The sequence below is a fragment of the Mizuhopecten yessoensis genome, unplaced genomic scaffold, assembly GCF_002113885.1.
Source record: "Mizuhopecten yessoensis strain PY_sf001 unplaced genomic scaffold, ASM211388v2 scaffold716143, whole genome shotgun sequence".
Classification (NCBI taxonomy): Eukaryota; Metazoa; Mollusca; class Bivalvia; order Pectinida; family Pectinidae; genus Mizuhopecten; species Mizuhopecten yessoensis.
In genome coordinates, this window is record NW_018479969.1 from 99,855 (window position 1) to 117,496 (window position 17,642).

Here is a 17,642-nt window from a genome sequence, read left to right on the forward strand (position 1 = left end):
CGCTTTACAGTACAAAGATATACAATTAATACAATTAGGATATACAATTTTTGCCTCATCAGACGCTAACTACTAGTCCTATGCCACCTGGCTGGTATCTCCCTATGTGTGTGCTGGAGATGTATTTTGTTCTGTTTGTAGTGGAAACGTGCTTTCAACGGCATCATTTATAGTGCCACCTCACTTGAATGCTACATCACAGATACCGCAACATCCACCCCAGACCATTTTATACTCCACCTGGGTTGTTGGAGTTGAGAAGACCATGTACTTGGGAAGACCTTTTCCCTAGGGAGGTATAGAATAATATGTTTCAAATTTGTGGTTAGAGCAGTAATATAGAAGTCATTAGTCCCAGAATCTGTAGCGTTACTTCTTTAATGAACTATCTTTTATAAGAGGAAGGTTTCTCATATTTTACCTTTAACCCAGGTAAGAATCTTGTAAACACAGAATCAGATACCACAAAGACATTAGACCTTCATGATTTATTCAAACAAAACATACAGCCATTCATGTTTGAAGAGTTTAAAAGAAAATGCCATGCTTTGGATAGGACAAGCGGTTAGTTTATATGTTATTTGATAGTGAAAAATAATCAGGTGCTTTCATACTTTGCATCAAAAGTGAATTATTGTCAAAAAACAGCAGGACTTCATCCATAAAATGCATCTGAAAGACATTATTGAAAAGGGTGTTGGTTGGGTATAGCTGTTAAAACCTTGTAAAATGTAACTGTTTCTAACACACGGGTACTATTCTATCATTTCAGCTCCCTCCCCACCAGTAGCATCTTCTTCAATATGTAGGTCATCAAGCATCTCTTGGAGACTGATCTGAGGCAGGTCTTCATCATCAGTGTCATCTGCATCAACAGCAATCTTACTGTTGTCTGAAAATGAATGTATATCTAACATTAGAGACATCAATTCATCAAAAAAGCTGGTCTCAATATTCCATACACCCTATGCTATATTTGTGGGCTCTGTACATCCTATGCTATATTTGTGGGATCTGTACACCCTATGCTATATTTATGGGCTCTGTACACCCTATGCTATATTTGTGGGGATCTTTACACCCTATGTTATCTTTGTGGGCTCTGTACACCCTATGTTATCTTTGTGGGGATCTGTACACCCTATGCTATATTTGTGGGGACCTTTACACCCTATGCTATATTTGTGGGCTCTTTACACCCTAGGCTATCTTTGTGGGATCTGTACACCCTATGCTATATTTGTGGGCTCTGTACACCCTATGTTATCTTTGTGGGATCTGTACACCCTATGCTATATTTTTGGGCTCTTTACACCCTATGCCATCCTTGTGGGGATCTGTACACCCTATGCTATATTTGTGGGGATCTGTACACCCTATGCTATCTTTGTTGGGCTCTGTACACCCTATGCTACCTTTGTGGGATCTGTACACCCTATGCTATCATTGTGGGCTCTGTACACCCTATGTTATCTTTGTGTGATCTGTACACCCTATGCTATATTGGTGGGCTCTGTACACCCTATGCTAGATTTGTGGGGATCTTTACCCCCATGCTATATTTGTGGGGATCTGTCCACCCTATGTTATCTTTGTGGGCTCTGTACTCCCTATGCTATATTTGTGGGGATCTGTACACCCTATGCTATATTTGTGGGCTCTGTACACCCTATGCTATATTTGTGGACTCTGTACACCCTATGTTATCTTTGTGGGCTCTGTACACCCTATGCTATATTTGTGGGGATCTTTACCCCCATGCTATATTTGTGGGGATCTGTACACCCTATGTTATCTTTGTGGGCTCTGTACACCCTATGCTATATTTGTGGGGATCTTTACCCCTATGCTATATTTGTGGGGATCTGTACACCATGTTATCTTTGTGGGCTCTGTACACCCTATGCTATATTTGCAGGTATCTGTACACCCTATGCTATATTTGTGGGGATGTTTACCCCTATGCTATATTTGTGGGCTCTGTACATCCTTAGTTATATTTGTTGGCTCTGTACACCCTATGTTATCTTTGTGGGCTCCGTACACCCTATGTTATCTTTGTGGGCTCTGTACACCCTATGTTATATTTGTGAGCTTTGTACACCCCATGTTATCTTTGTGGGCTCTGTACACCCCATGTTATCTTTGTGGGCTCTGTACTCCCTATGTTATATTTGTGAGCTCTGTACACCCCATGTTATCTTTGTGGGCTCTGTACACCCCATGTTATCTTTGTGGGCTCTGTACTCCCTATGTTATATTTGTGAGCTCTGTACACCCTATGTTATCTTTGTGGGCTCTGTACACCCCATGTTATCTTTGTGGGCTCTGTACACCCTATGTTATATTTGTGGGGATCTTTACCCCTATGCTATATTTGTGGGGATCTGTACACACTATGCTATATTTGTGGGGATCTTTACACCCTATGTTATCTTTGTGGGCTCTGTACGCCCTATGTTATATTTGTGAGCTCTGTACACCCCATGTTATCTTTGTGGGCTCTGTACACCCTATGTTATCTTTGTGGGCTCTGCACACCCTATGTTATCTTTGTGGGCTCTGTACACCCCATGTTTTCTTTGTGGGCTCTGTACACCCTATGCTATATTTGTGAGCTCTGTACACCCTATGTTATATTTGTGAGCTCTGTACACCCCATGTTATCTTTGTGGGCTCTGTACACCCAATGCTATATTTGTGAGATCTGTACACCCCATGTTATCTTTGTGGGCTCTGTACACCCTATGTTATATTTGTGAGCTCTGTACACCCTATGCTATATTTGCAGTGATCTGTACACCCTATGCTATATGTGTGGGCTCTGTACACCCTATGTTATCTTTGTGGGCTCTGTACACCCTATGTTATATTTGTGTGCTCTGTACACCCTATGCTATCTTTGTGGGCTTTGTAAACCCTATGCTATATTTGTGGGGATCTGTACACCCTATGCTATCTTTGTGGGCTCTGTACGCCCTATGCTATCTTTGTGGGCTTTGTAAACCCTATGCTATATTTGTGGGGATCTGTACACCCTATGCTATCTTTGTGGGATCTGTACACCCTATGCTATCTTTGTGGGCTCTTTACACCCTATGCTATCTTTGTGGGGATCTGTTCACCCTATGCTATCTTTGTGGGGATCTGTACACCCTATGCTATCTTTGTGGGCTCTGTACACCCTATGCTATCTTTGTGGGATCTGTACATCCTTTGCTATTTATGTAGGGATTTTCCTTCGCTCTGGTATCTGGCAGAGTTTAGACTTTAGTGTAAATGTGAATCTCCTTTAATTTTCGATTTTCATTTCAAAACATGATCTTAGGTGAAATAGGATATTGTTAATAAGGACTGTTCTATTACATCATGGCAATATACATGATATCCTTTGGCAGTTAGGCCCCAATGATATTGGGGTCTGATCTCCCGAATCAAATTATTTACATTGTTTCTGAGCACTAATCAACTACCTTTATAGATGTTGACACCTTGGCGGTAATTTGCATCTTCTTCCAAGTCTTCCAAAAAGTCATTGTAATCCCTGAAATAAAAACAATGGTAATGATGCATGAAAACCACTAACAGTAAACCTGTGTTAAGTAGTCACCTACGGGAGATCATGACACTGGCTGCTTAATCAATGTGCCAGTCAAGACCTAATACAAAATATTTTAGAACACATATGAACAAGTTTATAATGAGCAAAATTCTTTTAAATAACCGACTCGGCTAGGGAAAATTTCTCTTTAGCTCATTCAGTTGACCCTAAAACTAGCAAACTAGCATAGGTTTGACTCCTAAAAAATAACTATTCCTGTATTAGTAATCAATTACAGCAAAATGTTGACAAGTTTGCTTAATATCAGAGACAGTGTAGTTAATGACAACCTTTTTTAGAATTGTCATTTCTAAACAAGAAAATTTTGTCTCTGTAAAAACAACTCTAGCAATTTTTTTTTTTAATAATAACATAAGGTGTTTATCATCCAGTCAATGTTTACAGTCATCACACCTTGCCCCCAGGCTAATTTGTCTGTTACACTGGTTAAATGTTTCGGTTCTTCATTTCACCTGTCATTGCTTCAATCTCACCTGTAACTGCTTCAATCTCACTTGTCATTGCTTCAATCTAACCTGTCAATGCCTCAGTCTCACCTGTCATTGCTTCAATCTCACCTGTCATCACTTCAATATCATTTGTCATTGCTTCAATCTCGCCTGTCAATGCCTCAGTCTCACCTGTCATTGCTTCAATCTCACTTGTCATTGCTTTAATCTAACCTGTCATTGCTTTAATCTCACCTGTCATTGCTTTTGTCTCACTTGTCATTGCATCATTCTCTACTGTCATCGATTCAATCTCACTTGTCATTGCATCATTCTCACCTGTCATCGATTCAATCTCAATTGTCACTGTTTCCGTCTCACCTGTCATTGCTTTAGTGTCACCTGCCATTGCTTTAATCTTACCTGTCATTGGTTAAATCTCACCTTTCATTGCTTTAATCTCACCTGTCATTGGTTAAATCTCACCTGTCATTACTTTAATCTCTCACCTATCATTGGTTCAATCTCACTAGTCATTGCTTCAGTCTCACCTGTCATTGCTTCAGTCTCACCTGTCATTGTTTTAATTTCTCCTGTCATTGTTTTAATCTCACCTATCATTGTTTTAATCTCACCTGTCATTGCTTCAGTCTTATCTGTCAATGTTTTAATCTCATCTGTCATTGCTTCAGTCTCATCTGTCATTGTTTTAATCTCACCTGTCATTGCCTCAGTCTCATCTGTCATTGTTTTAATCTCATCTGTCATTGTTTTAATCTCATCTGTCAATGCTTCAGTCTCATCTGTCAGTTTTAACTCATTCACCCCTGAAATTTCAAAATGAACTATTAAAACCTTTGAAATGGAAGAGTTCAAATGTGTCTTCAGGGTTGAATGAGTTAATCTCACCTGTCATTGTTTTAATCTCACCTGTCATTGCTTCAGTCTCACCTGTCATTGTTTTAATCTCACCTGTCATTGCTTCAGTCTCACCTGTCATTGTTTTAATCTCACCTGTCATTGCTTGCTGTTTCTTCATGGAGATGTCTCAGTTTCCATCGCCTCTTTTTGTTCCTCTGTGTCTTGTCCCCAAACACCTTCCTGACAATCACCTTCAAGATTTCACAAGCAAAGTGTAATTGTTTTACTGAAGAAATTGTTTTAATCAAAAGTATCAAACAAGCACTATCGTCCCTTAACTCAATCATCCCTGAAATTTCAAAATGAATTATTCCAACCTTTGAATTAGAAGAGCTCAAATGAGTCTTCAGTGGTAAATGAGTTAATGAGACAACCAATCACAACCTGATTCTTTTCTCTATCTGTTGGACTGAGCCATGTAACCTGACGGTAACAGACCTCTATTGTCTAGCCCTGTCCTACACATAACTTGTCTCTGACTACGTGATAATCTCTATTGTCTAGCCCTGTCCTACACAAAACTTGTCTCTGACTACCAGATAACCTCTATTGTCTAGCCCTGTCCTACACATAACTTGTCTCTGACTACCAGATAACCTCTATCGTCTAGCCTTGTCCTACACATAACTTGTCTCTGACTACCAGGTAACCTCTATTGTCTAGCCCTGTCCTACACATAACTTGTCTCTGACTACCAGATAACCTCTATTGTCTAGCCCTGTCCTACACATAACTTGTCTCTGACTACCAGATAACCTCTATTGTCTAGCCCTGTCCTACACATAACTTGTCTCTGACTACCAGATAACCTCTATTGTCTAGCCCTGTCCTACACATAACTTGTCTCTGACTACCAGATAACCTCTATTGTCTAGCCCTGTCCTACACATAACTTGTCTCTGACTACCAGATAACCTCTATTGTCTAGCCCTGTCCTACACATAACTTGTCTCTGACTACCAGATAACCTCTATTGTCTAGCCCTGTCCTACACATAACTTGTCTCTGACTACCAGATAACCTCTATTGTCTAGCCCTGTCCTACACATAACTTGTCTCTGACTACCAGATAACCTCTATTGTCTAGCCCTGTCCTACACATAACTTGTCTCTGACTACCAGATAACCTCTATTGTCTAGCCCTGTCCTACACATAACTTGTCTCTGACTACCAGATAACCTCTATTGTCTAGCCCTGTCCTACACATAACTTGTCTCTGACTACCAGATAACCTCTATTGTCTAGCCCTGTCCTACACATAACTTGTCTCTGACTACCAGATAACCTCTATTGTCTAGCCCTGTCCTACACATAACTTGTCTCTGACTACCAGATAACCTCTATTGTCTAGCCCTGTCCTACACATAACTTGTCTCTGACTACCAGATAACCTCTATTGTCTAGCCCTGTCCTACACATAACTTGTATCTGACTACCAGATAATCTCTATTGTCTAGCCCTGTCCTACACATAACTTGTCTCTGAATACCAGGCTACCTCTATCGTCTAGCCCTGTCCTACACATAACTTGTCTCTGACTACCAGATAACCTCTATTGTCTAGCCCTGTCCTACACATAACTTGTCTCTGACTACCAGGTAACCTCTATTGTCTAGCCATGTCCTACACATACAATGAAACTCTTCAAAATTTGCCTGTAAAATCAGATTTTATCCAGACATCTTACATTAAACTTTGAAGCGATGTAATGTTTGGCCTTGTTAATATACTTACAACATCTGGCACTTTTTCGGGTTTAATGTTCTCAAGCTCACGATTGTTGATGTTGGCATTGGTGAAATCAAATCTGTAACAAAGGCATGAAGATTTTGACACACCAATACGTAATACTTAATACTCACTTGTATTAATAATGCATTTTCCCGTTGTTTCTTCTCTTTAAAGAACAGAAGTGGTGGTGGTAGGTGTTTGGGGGAAGACAGCTTACACAGATAGATATATTTTAGATACGCTATAGAGAATGTAGGACAGCTGTTACCTACCCAAGTACTACATCGTAACTATAGAGAATGTAGGACAGCTGTTACCTACCCAAGTACTACATCGTAACTATAGAGAATGTAGGACAGCTGTTACCTACCCAAGTACTACATCGTAACTATAGAGAATGTAGGACAGCTGTTACCTACCCAAGTACTACATCGTAACTATAGAGAATGTAGGACAGCTGTTACCTACCCAAGTACTACATCGTAACTATAGAGAATGTAGGACAGCTGTTACCTACCCAAGTACTACATCGTAACTATAGAGAATGTAGGACAGCTGTTACCTACCCAAGTACTACATCGTAACTATAGAGAATGTAGGACAGCTGTTACCTACCCAAGTACTACATCGTAACTATAGAGAATGTAGGACAGCTGTTACCTACCCAAGTACTACATCGTAACTATAGAGAATGTAGGACAGCTGTTACCTACCCAAGTACTACATCGTAACTATAGAGAATGTAGGACAGCTGTTACCTACCCAAGTACTACATCGTAACTATAGAGAATGTAGGACAGCTGTTACCTACCCAAGTACTACATCGTAACTATAGAGAATGTAGGACAGCTGTTACCTACCCAAGTACTACATCGTAACTATAGAGAATGTAGGACAGCTGTTACCTACCCAAGTACTACATCGTAACTATAGAGAATGTAGGACAGCTGTTACCTACCCAAGTACTACATGGTAACTATAGAGAATGTAGGATAGCTGTTACCTACCCAAGTACTACATCGTAACTATAGAGAATGTAGGACAGCTGTTACCTACCCAAGTACTACATCGTAACTATAGAGAATGTAGGACAGCTGTTACCTACCCAAGTACTACATCGTAACTATAGAGAATGTAGGACAGCTGTTACCTACCCAAGTACTACATCGTAACTATAGAGAATGTAGGACAGCTGTTACCTACCCAAGTACTACATCGTAACTATAGAGAATGTAGGACAGCTGTTACCTACCCAAGTACTACATCGTAACTATAGAGAATGTAGGACAGCTGTTACCTACCCAAGTACTACATCGTAACTATAGAGAATGTAGGACAGCTGTTACCTACCCAAGTACTACATCGTAACTATAGAGAATGTAGGACAGCTGTTACCTACCCAAGTACTACATCGTAACTATAGAGAATGTAGGACAGCTGTTACCTACCCAAGTACTACATCGTAACTATAGAGAATGTAGGACAGCTGTTACCTACCCAAGTACTACATCGTAACTATAGAGAATGTAGGACAGCTGTTACCTACCCAAGTACTACATCGTAACTATAGAGAATGTAGGACAGCTGTTACCTACCCAAGTACTACATCGTAACTATAGAGAATGTAGGACAGCTGTTACCTACCCAAGTACTACATCGTAACTATAGAGAATGTAGGACAGCTGTTACCTACCCAAGTACTACATCGTAACTATAGAGAATGTAGGACAGCTGTTACCTACCCAAGTACTACATCGTAACTATAGAGAATGTAGGACAGCTGTTACCTACCCAAGTACTACATCGTAACTATAGAGAATGTAGGACAGCTGTTACCTACCCAAGTACTACATCGTAACTATAGAGAATGTAGGACAGCTGTTACCTACCCAAGTACTACATCGTAACTATAGAGAATGTAGGACAGCTGTTACCTACCCAAGTACTACATCGTAACTATAGAGAATGTAGGACAGCTGTTACCTACCCAAGTACTACATCTCCTGCACTCAGCAGATGACCAAGGAATGTACGACAGAAATGCTGTTGGTCACTCAGTCCAGCGTTGGTCATTCTAGCCACCCACACATCAGCCAGGACATGCTGGAACACAGAACAGACACACGTACAGTTAAGTCATGAAGGCAAATATTATCATGTTATAAGGTAACTGCTGTAATGAATTTGGGGAGAGTTATCTCCCTTTACCGCCCGACACCATTGATGCGACATCTCGGCGCTGTCTCTTTACATCCTTATCTCAACAAGAACACAAGTGAGTGAATTCCCTCCACCTTCTAACAGATTTTAGGACCTGAGAGCACTACATGGTGTGACGGTGTGTGACAGCACACCACATTTACTACACTGCCCTTTTACTTCCATTTGTAATCTTGACTTTACGAAAACGATCCTAAAAGATGATACAGGGCGAGCCACTCATGATTATATAATTATATTCCATTTGTAAGTTTTTGTGCTAAATGTATTGATGTTACTGGTCTGAAAAGAGACATGGAGGAACCAATGCAGAGCTACATCTGTACCACCTGTACAGACAGGCCTATACAAACCTCACCTTATTCGACACAGGAAAGTGTCGCTTACTCTGCTCCTTTTCCGGTATGAAGTCTACCTGCATGACCATGAACTCCACTAACTGTTTGGGTGAACACAGACTGCTAAATGGCCACCTGTAGAACAAGGCTCCACTGATCTCAGCAACTGTACAGTACAAAAAAAACCCCAACATTTTACTACTGATCTCAGCAACTGTACAGTACAAACAAGCTCAACATTTTACCAAAATTGTCAGTTTTTACATCTGTTAGACTTCATTTAACTCAATCACTTATTATATCTGCTCAGTAACACCAATAATAGAAAACATGCAGCACACGAAATGTCAACAAAATCTATACCTACATGATAACAATGTAGAACTTGAGTAACACATGAATACGCCCAAACCTTTGGACTAACCTTAGGTTGTAAACTTATATCGATCACATTGAAGAATAAAAGAAATGGTTGAAAACTATCTTAGTACTGGTAAAGTGAACAAAGTTCCATTGAATTTATGAGAATCAAAACTGATGCCATAAAAAGTATTAACCCTTTCACCCCTGTGTAACTTTAATAGACTCTACCATGTATTGATATGGATGAGTCCATTATGGTCTACAGTGGTGAAAGGGTTAAAATGGGGAAAGGAAGATAATCAACAATGCCTACTTATATCTAGGGACACATCACTGAACAGAAAAGAGTAGGTAACAAAGAAATCAAAGGAGAGAAATCAAAAGGATTATTTTGTCTCTTCATTGTCCCAAAAGAAAGCTAAAGACACAGAAGAAACTTACACTTAAGTTCACTGAAACCAATCATGTATCAAACAGCTTTGGGATGGGGCGAGTATTAGGCCTTATCCCTCTAAAGCTTCTCGAACTTTGTTGCGGAGTATAATTAACAAGTATAGATAAGGGTCAAAAGGGGCGTAAGAAATATCTTTCTCTCCCTGTGTGTAAGATAGAGCTGTCCAGGGTAAGAAAGGGGTGTTGGAAATTTCTATCTTACACCCCATTTCATGTGACATGACGTCACAAAGGCTTGACAATCAATGACATGACGTCACGAATTTGGAATTCTCCTATGCCGCAATGCAGAAAAGGCGACGTGATGAAATTAAAAACCTTTTACGATATATGCTTAATCCTGCTGGCTGATTTGTTTTCGTCTAAAAAGCTCGGGGGGGGGGGATTGATTTTTTCAAAATGGTGACCAGTCCAAATGCATTTTCATGTTTTTTGAGCTTATTCTGGTGGTTTGAATGAGAGATAAATATTCTTTCATACCCAGGGGTGTAGGATAGAGAAATTCCACCCTCAGGATTTTCAAATTTGGCAAAACCCTCAGCTTTAAATTTGAAAACCATGCAGGTGGAATTTCCCTATCCTACACCCCTGAGCATGAAAGAGTCTTATAATCTTACACCCCATTTCTTGTGATGAAACGTCACAATTGCTCAACATTAATGACGAGACATCAAGAATTTGGAAAAGTCTGTTGCCGCAATGTGGAAGATCGAGGCGACGTGATGAAAATAAACCCTTTTACAATATTTTGACCGTACAAGTTATAAAGATGAGATTATTTTTTCTGTGCTATGATTGCAGATATGGAGTATGCTTAATCTCGCTGACAGATTCGTTTTCATCAAAAATGCTAAGTGGATGAGGATATTTTCAAAATGGTAGCCAGTCCAAACGATTTTCATGGTTTCCGATCTTATGCAGTAGTTGCCAGGGGAGCAGGATAGGGAAATTCCACCAGTTTCCTATTCTACAACTCTGGGCATGAAAGATTCTTATATTGTTTTAAGAAATTGTTAATGTCTTGTCAAAAATAACCCAGATTTGATCTAGAATGGGATGACAATACAGGCCTTTAGTGATCTGTACCTACCCTGTAGTGTGTTTGGGTCAATGATATGGATAGCCTGAGTGACTTTATTACAGACACAGATAGGGTTGATGTTTCCTAGTGACTGAGCCAGCTTCTGTGGGAGGCATACCACATTGTCCTACAAAGAAACAGATGAGATATCATCAGCATTTATCAGGTGTAACTAATACACAACATGTCTAAAAGACAAGCTACCATCAGTATTTATCAGGTGTAACTAAAACACAACATGTCCGGTGTAACTAATACACACCATGTCTAACAGACGAGATACCGTCAGTATTTATCAGGTGTAACTAACACACACCATGTCTAACAGACAGGCTACCGTCAGTATTTATCAGGTGTAACTAATCCACACCATGTCTAACAGACAATACACAACATGTCTAACAGACAAGATACATCAGCATTTATCAGGTGTATCTATAATTCACACTATGTCTAACAGACAAGCTACCGTCAGTATTTATCAGGGGTAACTAATACACACCATGGCTAACCGACGAGCTACCGTCAGTATTTATCAATTGTAACTAATACACACCATGTCTAACCGACAAGCTACCATCAGTATTTATCAGGTGTAACTAAAACACACCATGTCTAACAGACAAGCTACCGTCAGTATTTATCAGGAGTAACTAATACACACCATGTCTAACAGACCAGCTACCATCAGTATTTATCAGGTGTAACTAATACACGCCATGTCTAACCGACGAGCTACCATCAGTATTTATTAGGTGTAACTAAAACACAACATGTCTAACAGACGAGCTACCGTCAGCATTTATCAGGTGTACCTAATACACAACATGTCTAACAGACAAGCTGCCGTCAGCATTTATCAGGTGTAACTAATACACACCATGTCTAACCGACGAGCTACCGTCAGTATTTATCAATTGTAACTAATACACACTATGTCTAACCGACGAGCTACCGTCAGTATTTATCAGGTGTAACTAATAAACAACATGTCTAACAGACAAGCTACCGTCAGTACTTATCAGGTGTAACTAATACACAACATGTCATCATATAATTCTGGTACAAGTGATGTTAATACCTGGATAGGTGTAACTAATACACAACATGTCTAACTGACAAGCTACCGTCAGTATTTATCAGGTGTGACTAATACACACCATGTCTAACCGACGAGCTACAATCAGTATTTATCAGGTGTAACTAATACACCCCATGTCTAACCGACGAGCTACCATCAGCATTTATCAATTGTAACTAATACACACCATGTCTAACCGACAAGCTACCGTCAGTATTTATCAGGTGTGACTAATACACACCATGTCTAACCGACGAGCTACCATCAGTATTTCTCAATTGTAACTAATACACACCATGTCTAACAGACGAGATACCGTCAGTATTTATCAGGTGTAACTAACACACAACATGTCTAACAGACGAGCTACCGTCAGTATTTATCAATTGTAACTAATACACACCATGTCTAACAGACGAGATACCGTCAGTATTTATCAGGTGTAACTAACACACACCATGTCTAACAGACAGGCTACCGTCAGTATTTATCAGGTGTAACTAATCCACAACATGTCTAACAGACAAGCTACCGTCAGCATTTATCAGGTTTAACTAATACACAACATGTCTAACCGACGAGCTACCATCAGAATTTATCAGGTGTAACTAAAACACAACATGTCTAACAGACGAGCTACCGTCAGCATTTACCAGGTGTAACTAATACACAACATGTCTAAAAGACAAGCTACCATCAGTATTTATCAGGTGTAACTAAAACACAACATGTCCGGTGTAACTAATACACACCATGTCTAACAGACGAGATACCGTCAGTATTTATCAGGTGTAACTAATCCACAACATGTCTAACAGACAAGCTACCGTCATTATTTATCAGGTGTAACTAATACACAACATGTTTAACAGACAAGCTACCGTCAGTATTTATCAGGTGTGACTAATACACACCATGTCTAACCGACGAGCTACAATCAGTATTTATCAGGTGTAACTAATACACACCGTGTCTAACCGACGAGCTACCGTCAGTATTTATCAGGTGTAACTAATCCACAACATGTCTAACAGACAAGCTACCGTCATTATTTATCAGGTGTAACTAATACACAACATGTGTAACAGACGAGCTACCATCAGTATTTATCAGGTGTAACTAATCCACACCATGTCTAACAGACAATACACAACATGTCTAACAGACAAGATACATCAGCATTTATCAGGTGTAACTAATACACACCATGTCTAACTGACAAGCTACCATCAGTATTTATCAGGTGTAACTAATACACCCCATGTCTAACCGACGAGCTACCATCAGCATTTATCAATTGTAACTAATACACACCATGTCTAACCGACAAGCTACCATCAGTATTTATCAGGTGTAACTAATATACAACATGTCTAACAGACAAGCTACCGTCATTATTTATCAGGTGTAACTAATACACAACATGTTTAACAGACAAGCTACCGTCAGTATTTATCAGGTGTAACTAATACACAACATGTCTAACCGACGAGCTACCATCAGTATTTATCAGGTGTAACTAAAACACAACATGTCTAACAGACGAGCTACCGTCAGCATTTATCAGGTGTAACTAATACACAACATGTCTAACAGACAAGCTACCGTCAGTATTTATCAGGTGTAACTAATACACAACATGTCAACATATAATTCTGGTACAAGTGATGTTAATACCTGGATATACATTTTATTATCATTAAGTCTTAGCGGTCCATTAACACAATAAGGCCATTTCGAATCACATGCAAGTAAAACATACAAACTTCAGTGGTGCAAAAAACAGCAAAGATAGCACAAAAGATGCTGAAAATGGAAGTTTATATTGTAATAGAAAAATATAGTATTTTTTATCTTTTCAATGAATTTGCATTCAATATTTGTGTCTGACAATGTACATATAAGGGTCAGGGATTAATCTGGTGATATGGGGGATAAATTCTGGGTCGAAATTTGGAAAAGATTCGTCAAAACAAGGAAAATTAGGAATTAAAAAAAAATGAATTTGTGAAATGGAATGCATTATTCATTCCATCACTTTCAAAATTTATAAATCACTATACTTTATGCAATTGATAAAGTTTCAAAAAAGGAGAAATTTCAAAAATTTTGAATTAATCTGGCCAAATTGGGGGGAAATGGGGAGTGATGAGCTGTGAGAGTAGAGTAGTCTTACCTTACATATGGGTACAATAGCCACAGAGAACGTGTGTTTGTATGTAAACGTATTGTTGTGGGGGTCATGGGTCACAAGTTCCTGTGCAATGTTGTATCTGAAAGACAAGGGAAACAACTCTGTTTATATCACAATTTAGTTACTTTTCGAATTCTATATCTTACATTAGAAGTAGATGTAAAAATCTATTAACAATTCTTTGAAATCTTTTTGGAACATTTTAACTTTCAACCAATCCAAAATACAAGCAACTTAGTTAAGTGGCTTGTAAGTATAAATTATAGAAGCACTATTGATAAATTTCCATACATATGTCTTTTAAAACACCAGATAGTTTATTCTTTCATTTAAGCTTCAAATATCCTGTTTCCAATTAAGAGAAACTCCTATATCATGTTGAGTTCAGTCATTATTATTGTGACAACTTACTTGCAGGGAACAACTGTTTCTAGAAAATCCACCAACTTCCTAGCATCGTTTTTATGAGCGTAATAAAAGTCCAGCCCATCTACAATTTACAACAGATATGTCTTAATTACAATTTGACAAAGAAAAACAATGATTTGTTTTTCGTGGTTCTTATGCTTTCTTCGTGAACACATACATGTTTTCCCTGTGACAGGGAGTCAGTTATAACTGAAGCAAACAAATCATAGAATTTATGTCCCTGTCTTGCTGAACATGTTTTAGATGATGTCTATTGTAACCTCATTAGTTCATTCACAATCAAGCCCAGTCTGACACAGATCACATACACAATCAAGATCAGTCTGACACAGATCACATACACAATCAAGCTCAGTCTGACACAGATCATATACACAATCAAGGTCAGTCTGACACAAATCACATTCACAATCAAGCTCAGTCTGACACAGATCACATTCACAATCAAGCTCACTCTGACACAGATCACATACACAATCAAGCTCAGTCTGACACAGATGACATTCACAATCAAGCTCAGTCTGATACAGATCACATTCACAATCAAGCTCAGTCTGACACAGGTCACATACACAATCAAGCTCAGTCTGACACAAATCACATACACAATCAAGCTCAGTCTGACACAAATCACATTCACAATCAAGCTCAGTCTGACACAGATCACATACACAATCAAGCTAAGTCTGACACAAATCACATACACAATCAAGCTCAGTCTGACACAGATCACATACACAATCAAGCTCAGTCTGACACAGATCACATTCACAATCAAGCTCAGTCTGACAGAGATCACATTCACAATCAAGCTCAGTCTGACACAGATAACATTCACAATCAAGCTCAGTCTGACACAGATCACATTCACAATCAAGCTCACTCTGACACGGATCACATTCACGATCAAGCTCAGTCTGACACAGATCACATTCACAATCAAGCTCAGTCTGACACAGATCACATACACAATCAAGCTCAGTCTGACACAGATCACATTCACAATCAAGCTCATCAGTCTATCACATATCAAAATGTATGTGCATAACAAATTTCATAGAAATTGATCCATAACTAAGGCAGTTATATTGTACAGAAACCAATTTATAAGAGACCAAACATTAAGCCAACCACAACTTTGTTACCTCGTTAAGCATGTGTAAATAAGCATGGATTACACTGAGAATCAAAAAAACTGGCATAAAAATGTAAGCACTGCCATTAGTATCCCTTCCACTATAATCGCATTCTCATTTTTGGCACTGAATGAAATTAAAATAGTTTCCTTTTCCTTGGACGAGGGGATGAATGTGGTATTTGGTCGAGGTAGTGAATGTGGTATATGGACGAGGGGATGAATGTGGTATTTGGTCGAGGTAGTGAATGTGGTATATGGACGAGGGGGTGAATGTGGTATATGGACGAGGGGATGAATGTGGTATATGGACGAGGGGGTGAATGTGGTATATGGACGAGGGGATGAATGTGGTATATGGACGAGGGGGTGAATGTGGTATATGGACGAGGGGATGAATGTGGTATATGGACGAGGGGGTGAATGTGGTATATGGACGAGGGGATGAATGTGGTATATGGACGAGGGGGTGAATGTGGTATATGGACGAGGGGATGAATGTGGTATATGGACGAGGGGGTGAATGTGGTATATGGACGAGGGGGTGAATGTGGTATATGGACGAGGGGATGAATGTGGTATATGGACGAGGGGGTGAATGTGGTATATGGACGAGGGGGTGAATGTGGTATATGGACGAGGGGGTGAATGTGGTATATGGACGAGGGGGTGAATGTGGTATATGGACGAGGGGGTGAATGTGGTATATGGACGAGGGGGTGAATGTGGTATATGGACGAGGGGATGAATGTGGTATATGGACGAGGGGGTGAAAAATAAATAACATCTGTTAATTAAGCTCCAGCACCAAAAGTATGTTAGGGTTACAGAAAGGGCGAGTCCTGCACCCCACCACACCCCAACCCCAGTTTCTACTCGAGCTTTAATGCAGGCATCATGGACATTTTAATCACTGAGTATGTATTTTTCTGTCTGCTTACATATTTCCTGAACTTACCGTAAAGTGGTTTGATATTGACTGTATGAGCATGTGCCTTGTGTTTCAGAATGAGCTGCTCCAGGTAGTAAAATGTCTTCTTATGGTCTGTCTACAAAGTGAAAATGTATCAAGAATATATATATATATCAAATAAAGAATAAAACGTAACAAGAATATATATATATCAAATAAAGAATAAAACGTAACAAGAATATATATATAAAATAAATAGCAGTAGCTGTACCACGGCCCTTAACCCCAATCACAGCTACGATACCTTCTGACGTAGCTGTACCACGGCCCTTAACCCCAATCACAGGTACAATACATTCTGACGTAGGTGTAATATGGCCCTTAAACCCAATCACAGGTACAATACCTTCTGACGTAGCTGTATCACGGCCCTTAACCCCAATCACAGGTACAATACATTCTGACGTAGGTGTACCACGGCCCTTAACCCCAATTACAGGTAAGATACCTTCTGACGTAGCTGTACCACGGCCCTTAACCCCAATCACAGGTACGATACATTCTGATGCAGCTGTACCACGGCCTTTAACCTCAATCACAGGTAAGATACCTTCTGACGTAGCTGTACCACGGCCCTTAACCCCAATTACAGGTACAATACCTTCTGATGTAGCTGTACCATGGCCCTTAACCCCAATCACAGGTACAATACCTTCTGATGTAGCTGTACCA

The 17,642-nt window shown here is 39.6% G+C and overlaps 1 protein-coding gene across 1 annotated transcript in view; it reads right to left on the bottom strand.

Annotated features, from left to right (window-relative positions):
- Positions 1–455: 455 nt before the first annotated feature.
- LOC110441837 (60S ribosomal export protein NMD3-like) overlaps positions 456–17,642 on the bottom strand; it is a 26,525-nt gene continuing 9,338 nt past the window's right edge. The window contains exons 6-15 of the mRNA XM_021485104.1: positions 16,956–17,046; positions 14,845–14,923; positions 14,416–14,512; positions 11,168–11,285; positions 9,282–9,427; positions 8,691–8,806; positions 6,707–6,779; positions 5,065–5,162; positions 3,474–3,544; positions 456–892 (exon numbers count right to left, since the gene is read on the bottom strand). Of these exons, the coding sequence (XP_021340779.1) occupies positions 756–892; positions 3,474–3,544; positions 5,065–5,162; positions 6,707–6,779; positions 8,691–8,806; positions 9,282–9,427; positions 11,168–11,285; positions 14,416–14,512; positions 14,845–14,923; positions 16,956–17,046 (1,026 nt within the window). The 3' untranslated portion in view covers positions 456–755. The remainder of the gene's footprint in view (positions 893–3,473; positions 3,545–5,064; positions 5,163–6,706; positions 6,780–8,690; positions 8,807–9,281; positions 9,428–11,167; positions 11,286–14,415; positions 14,513–14,844; positions 14,924–16,955; positions 17,047–17,642) is intronic.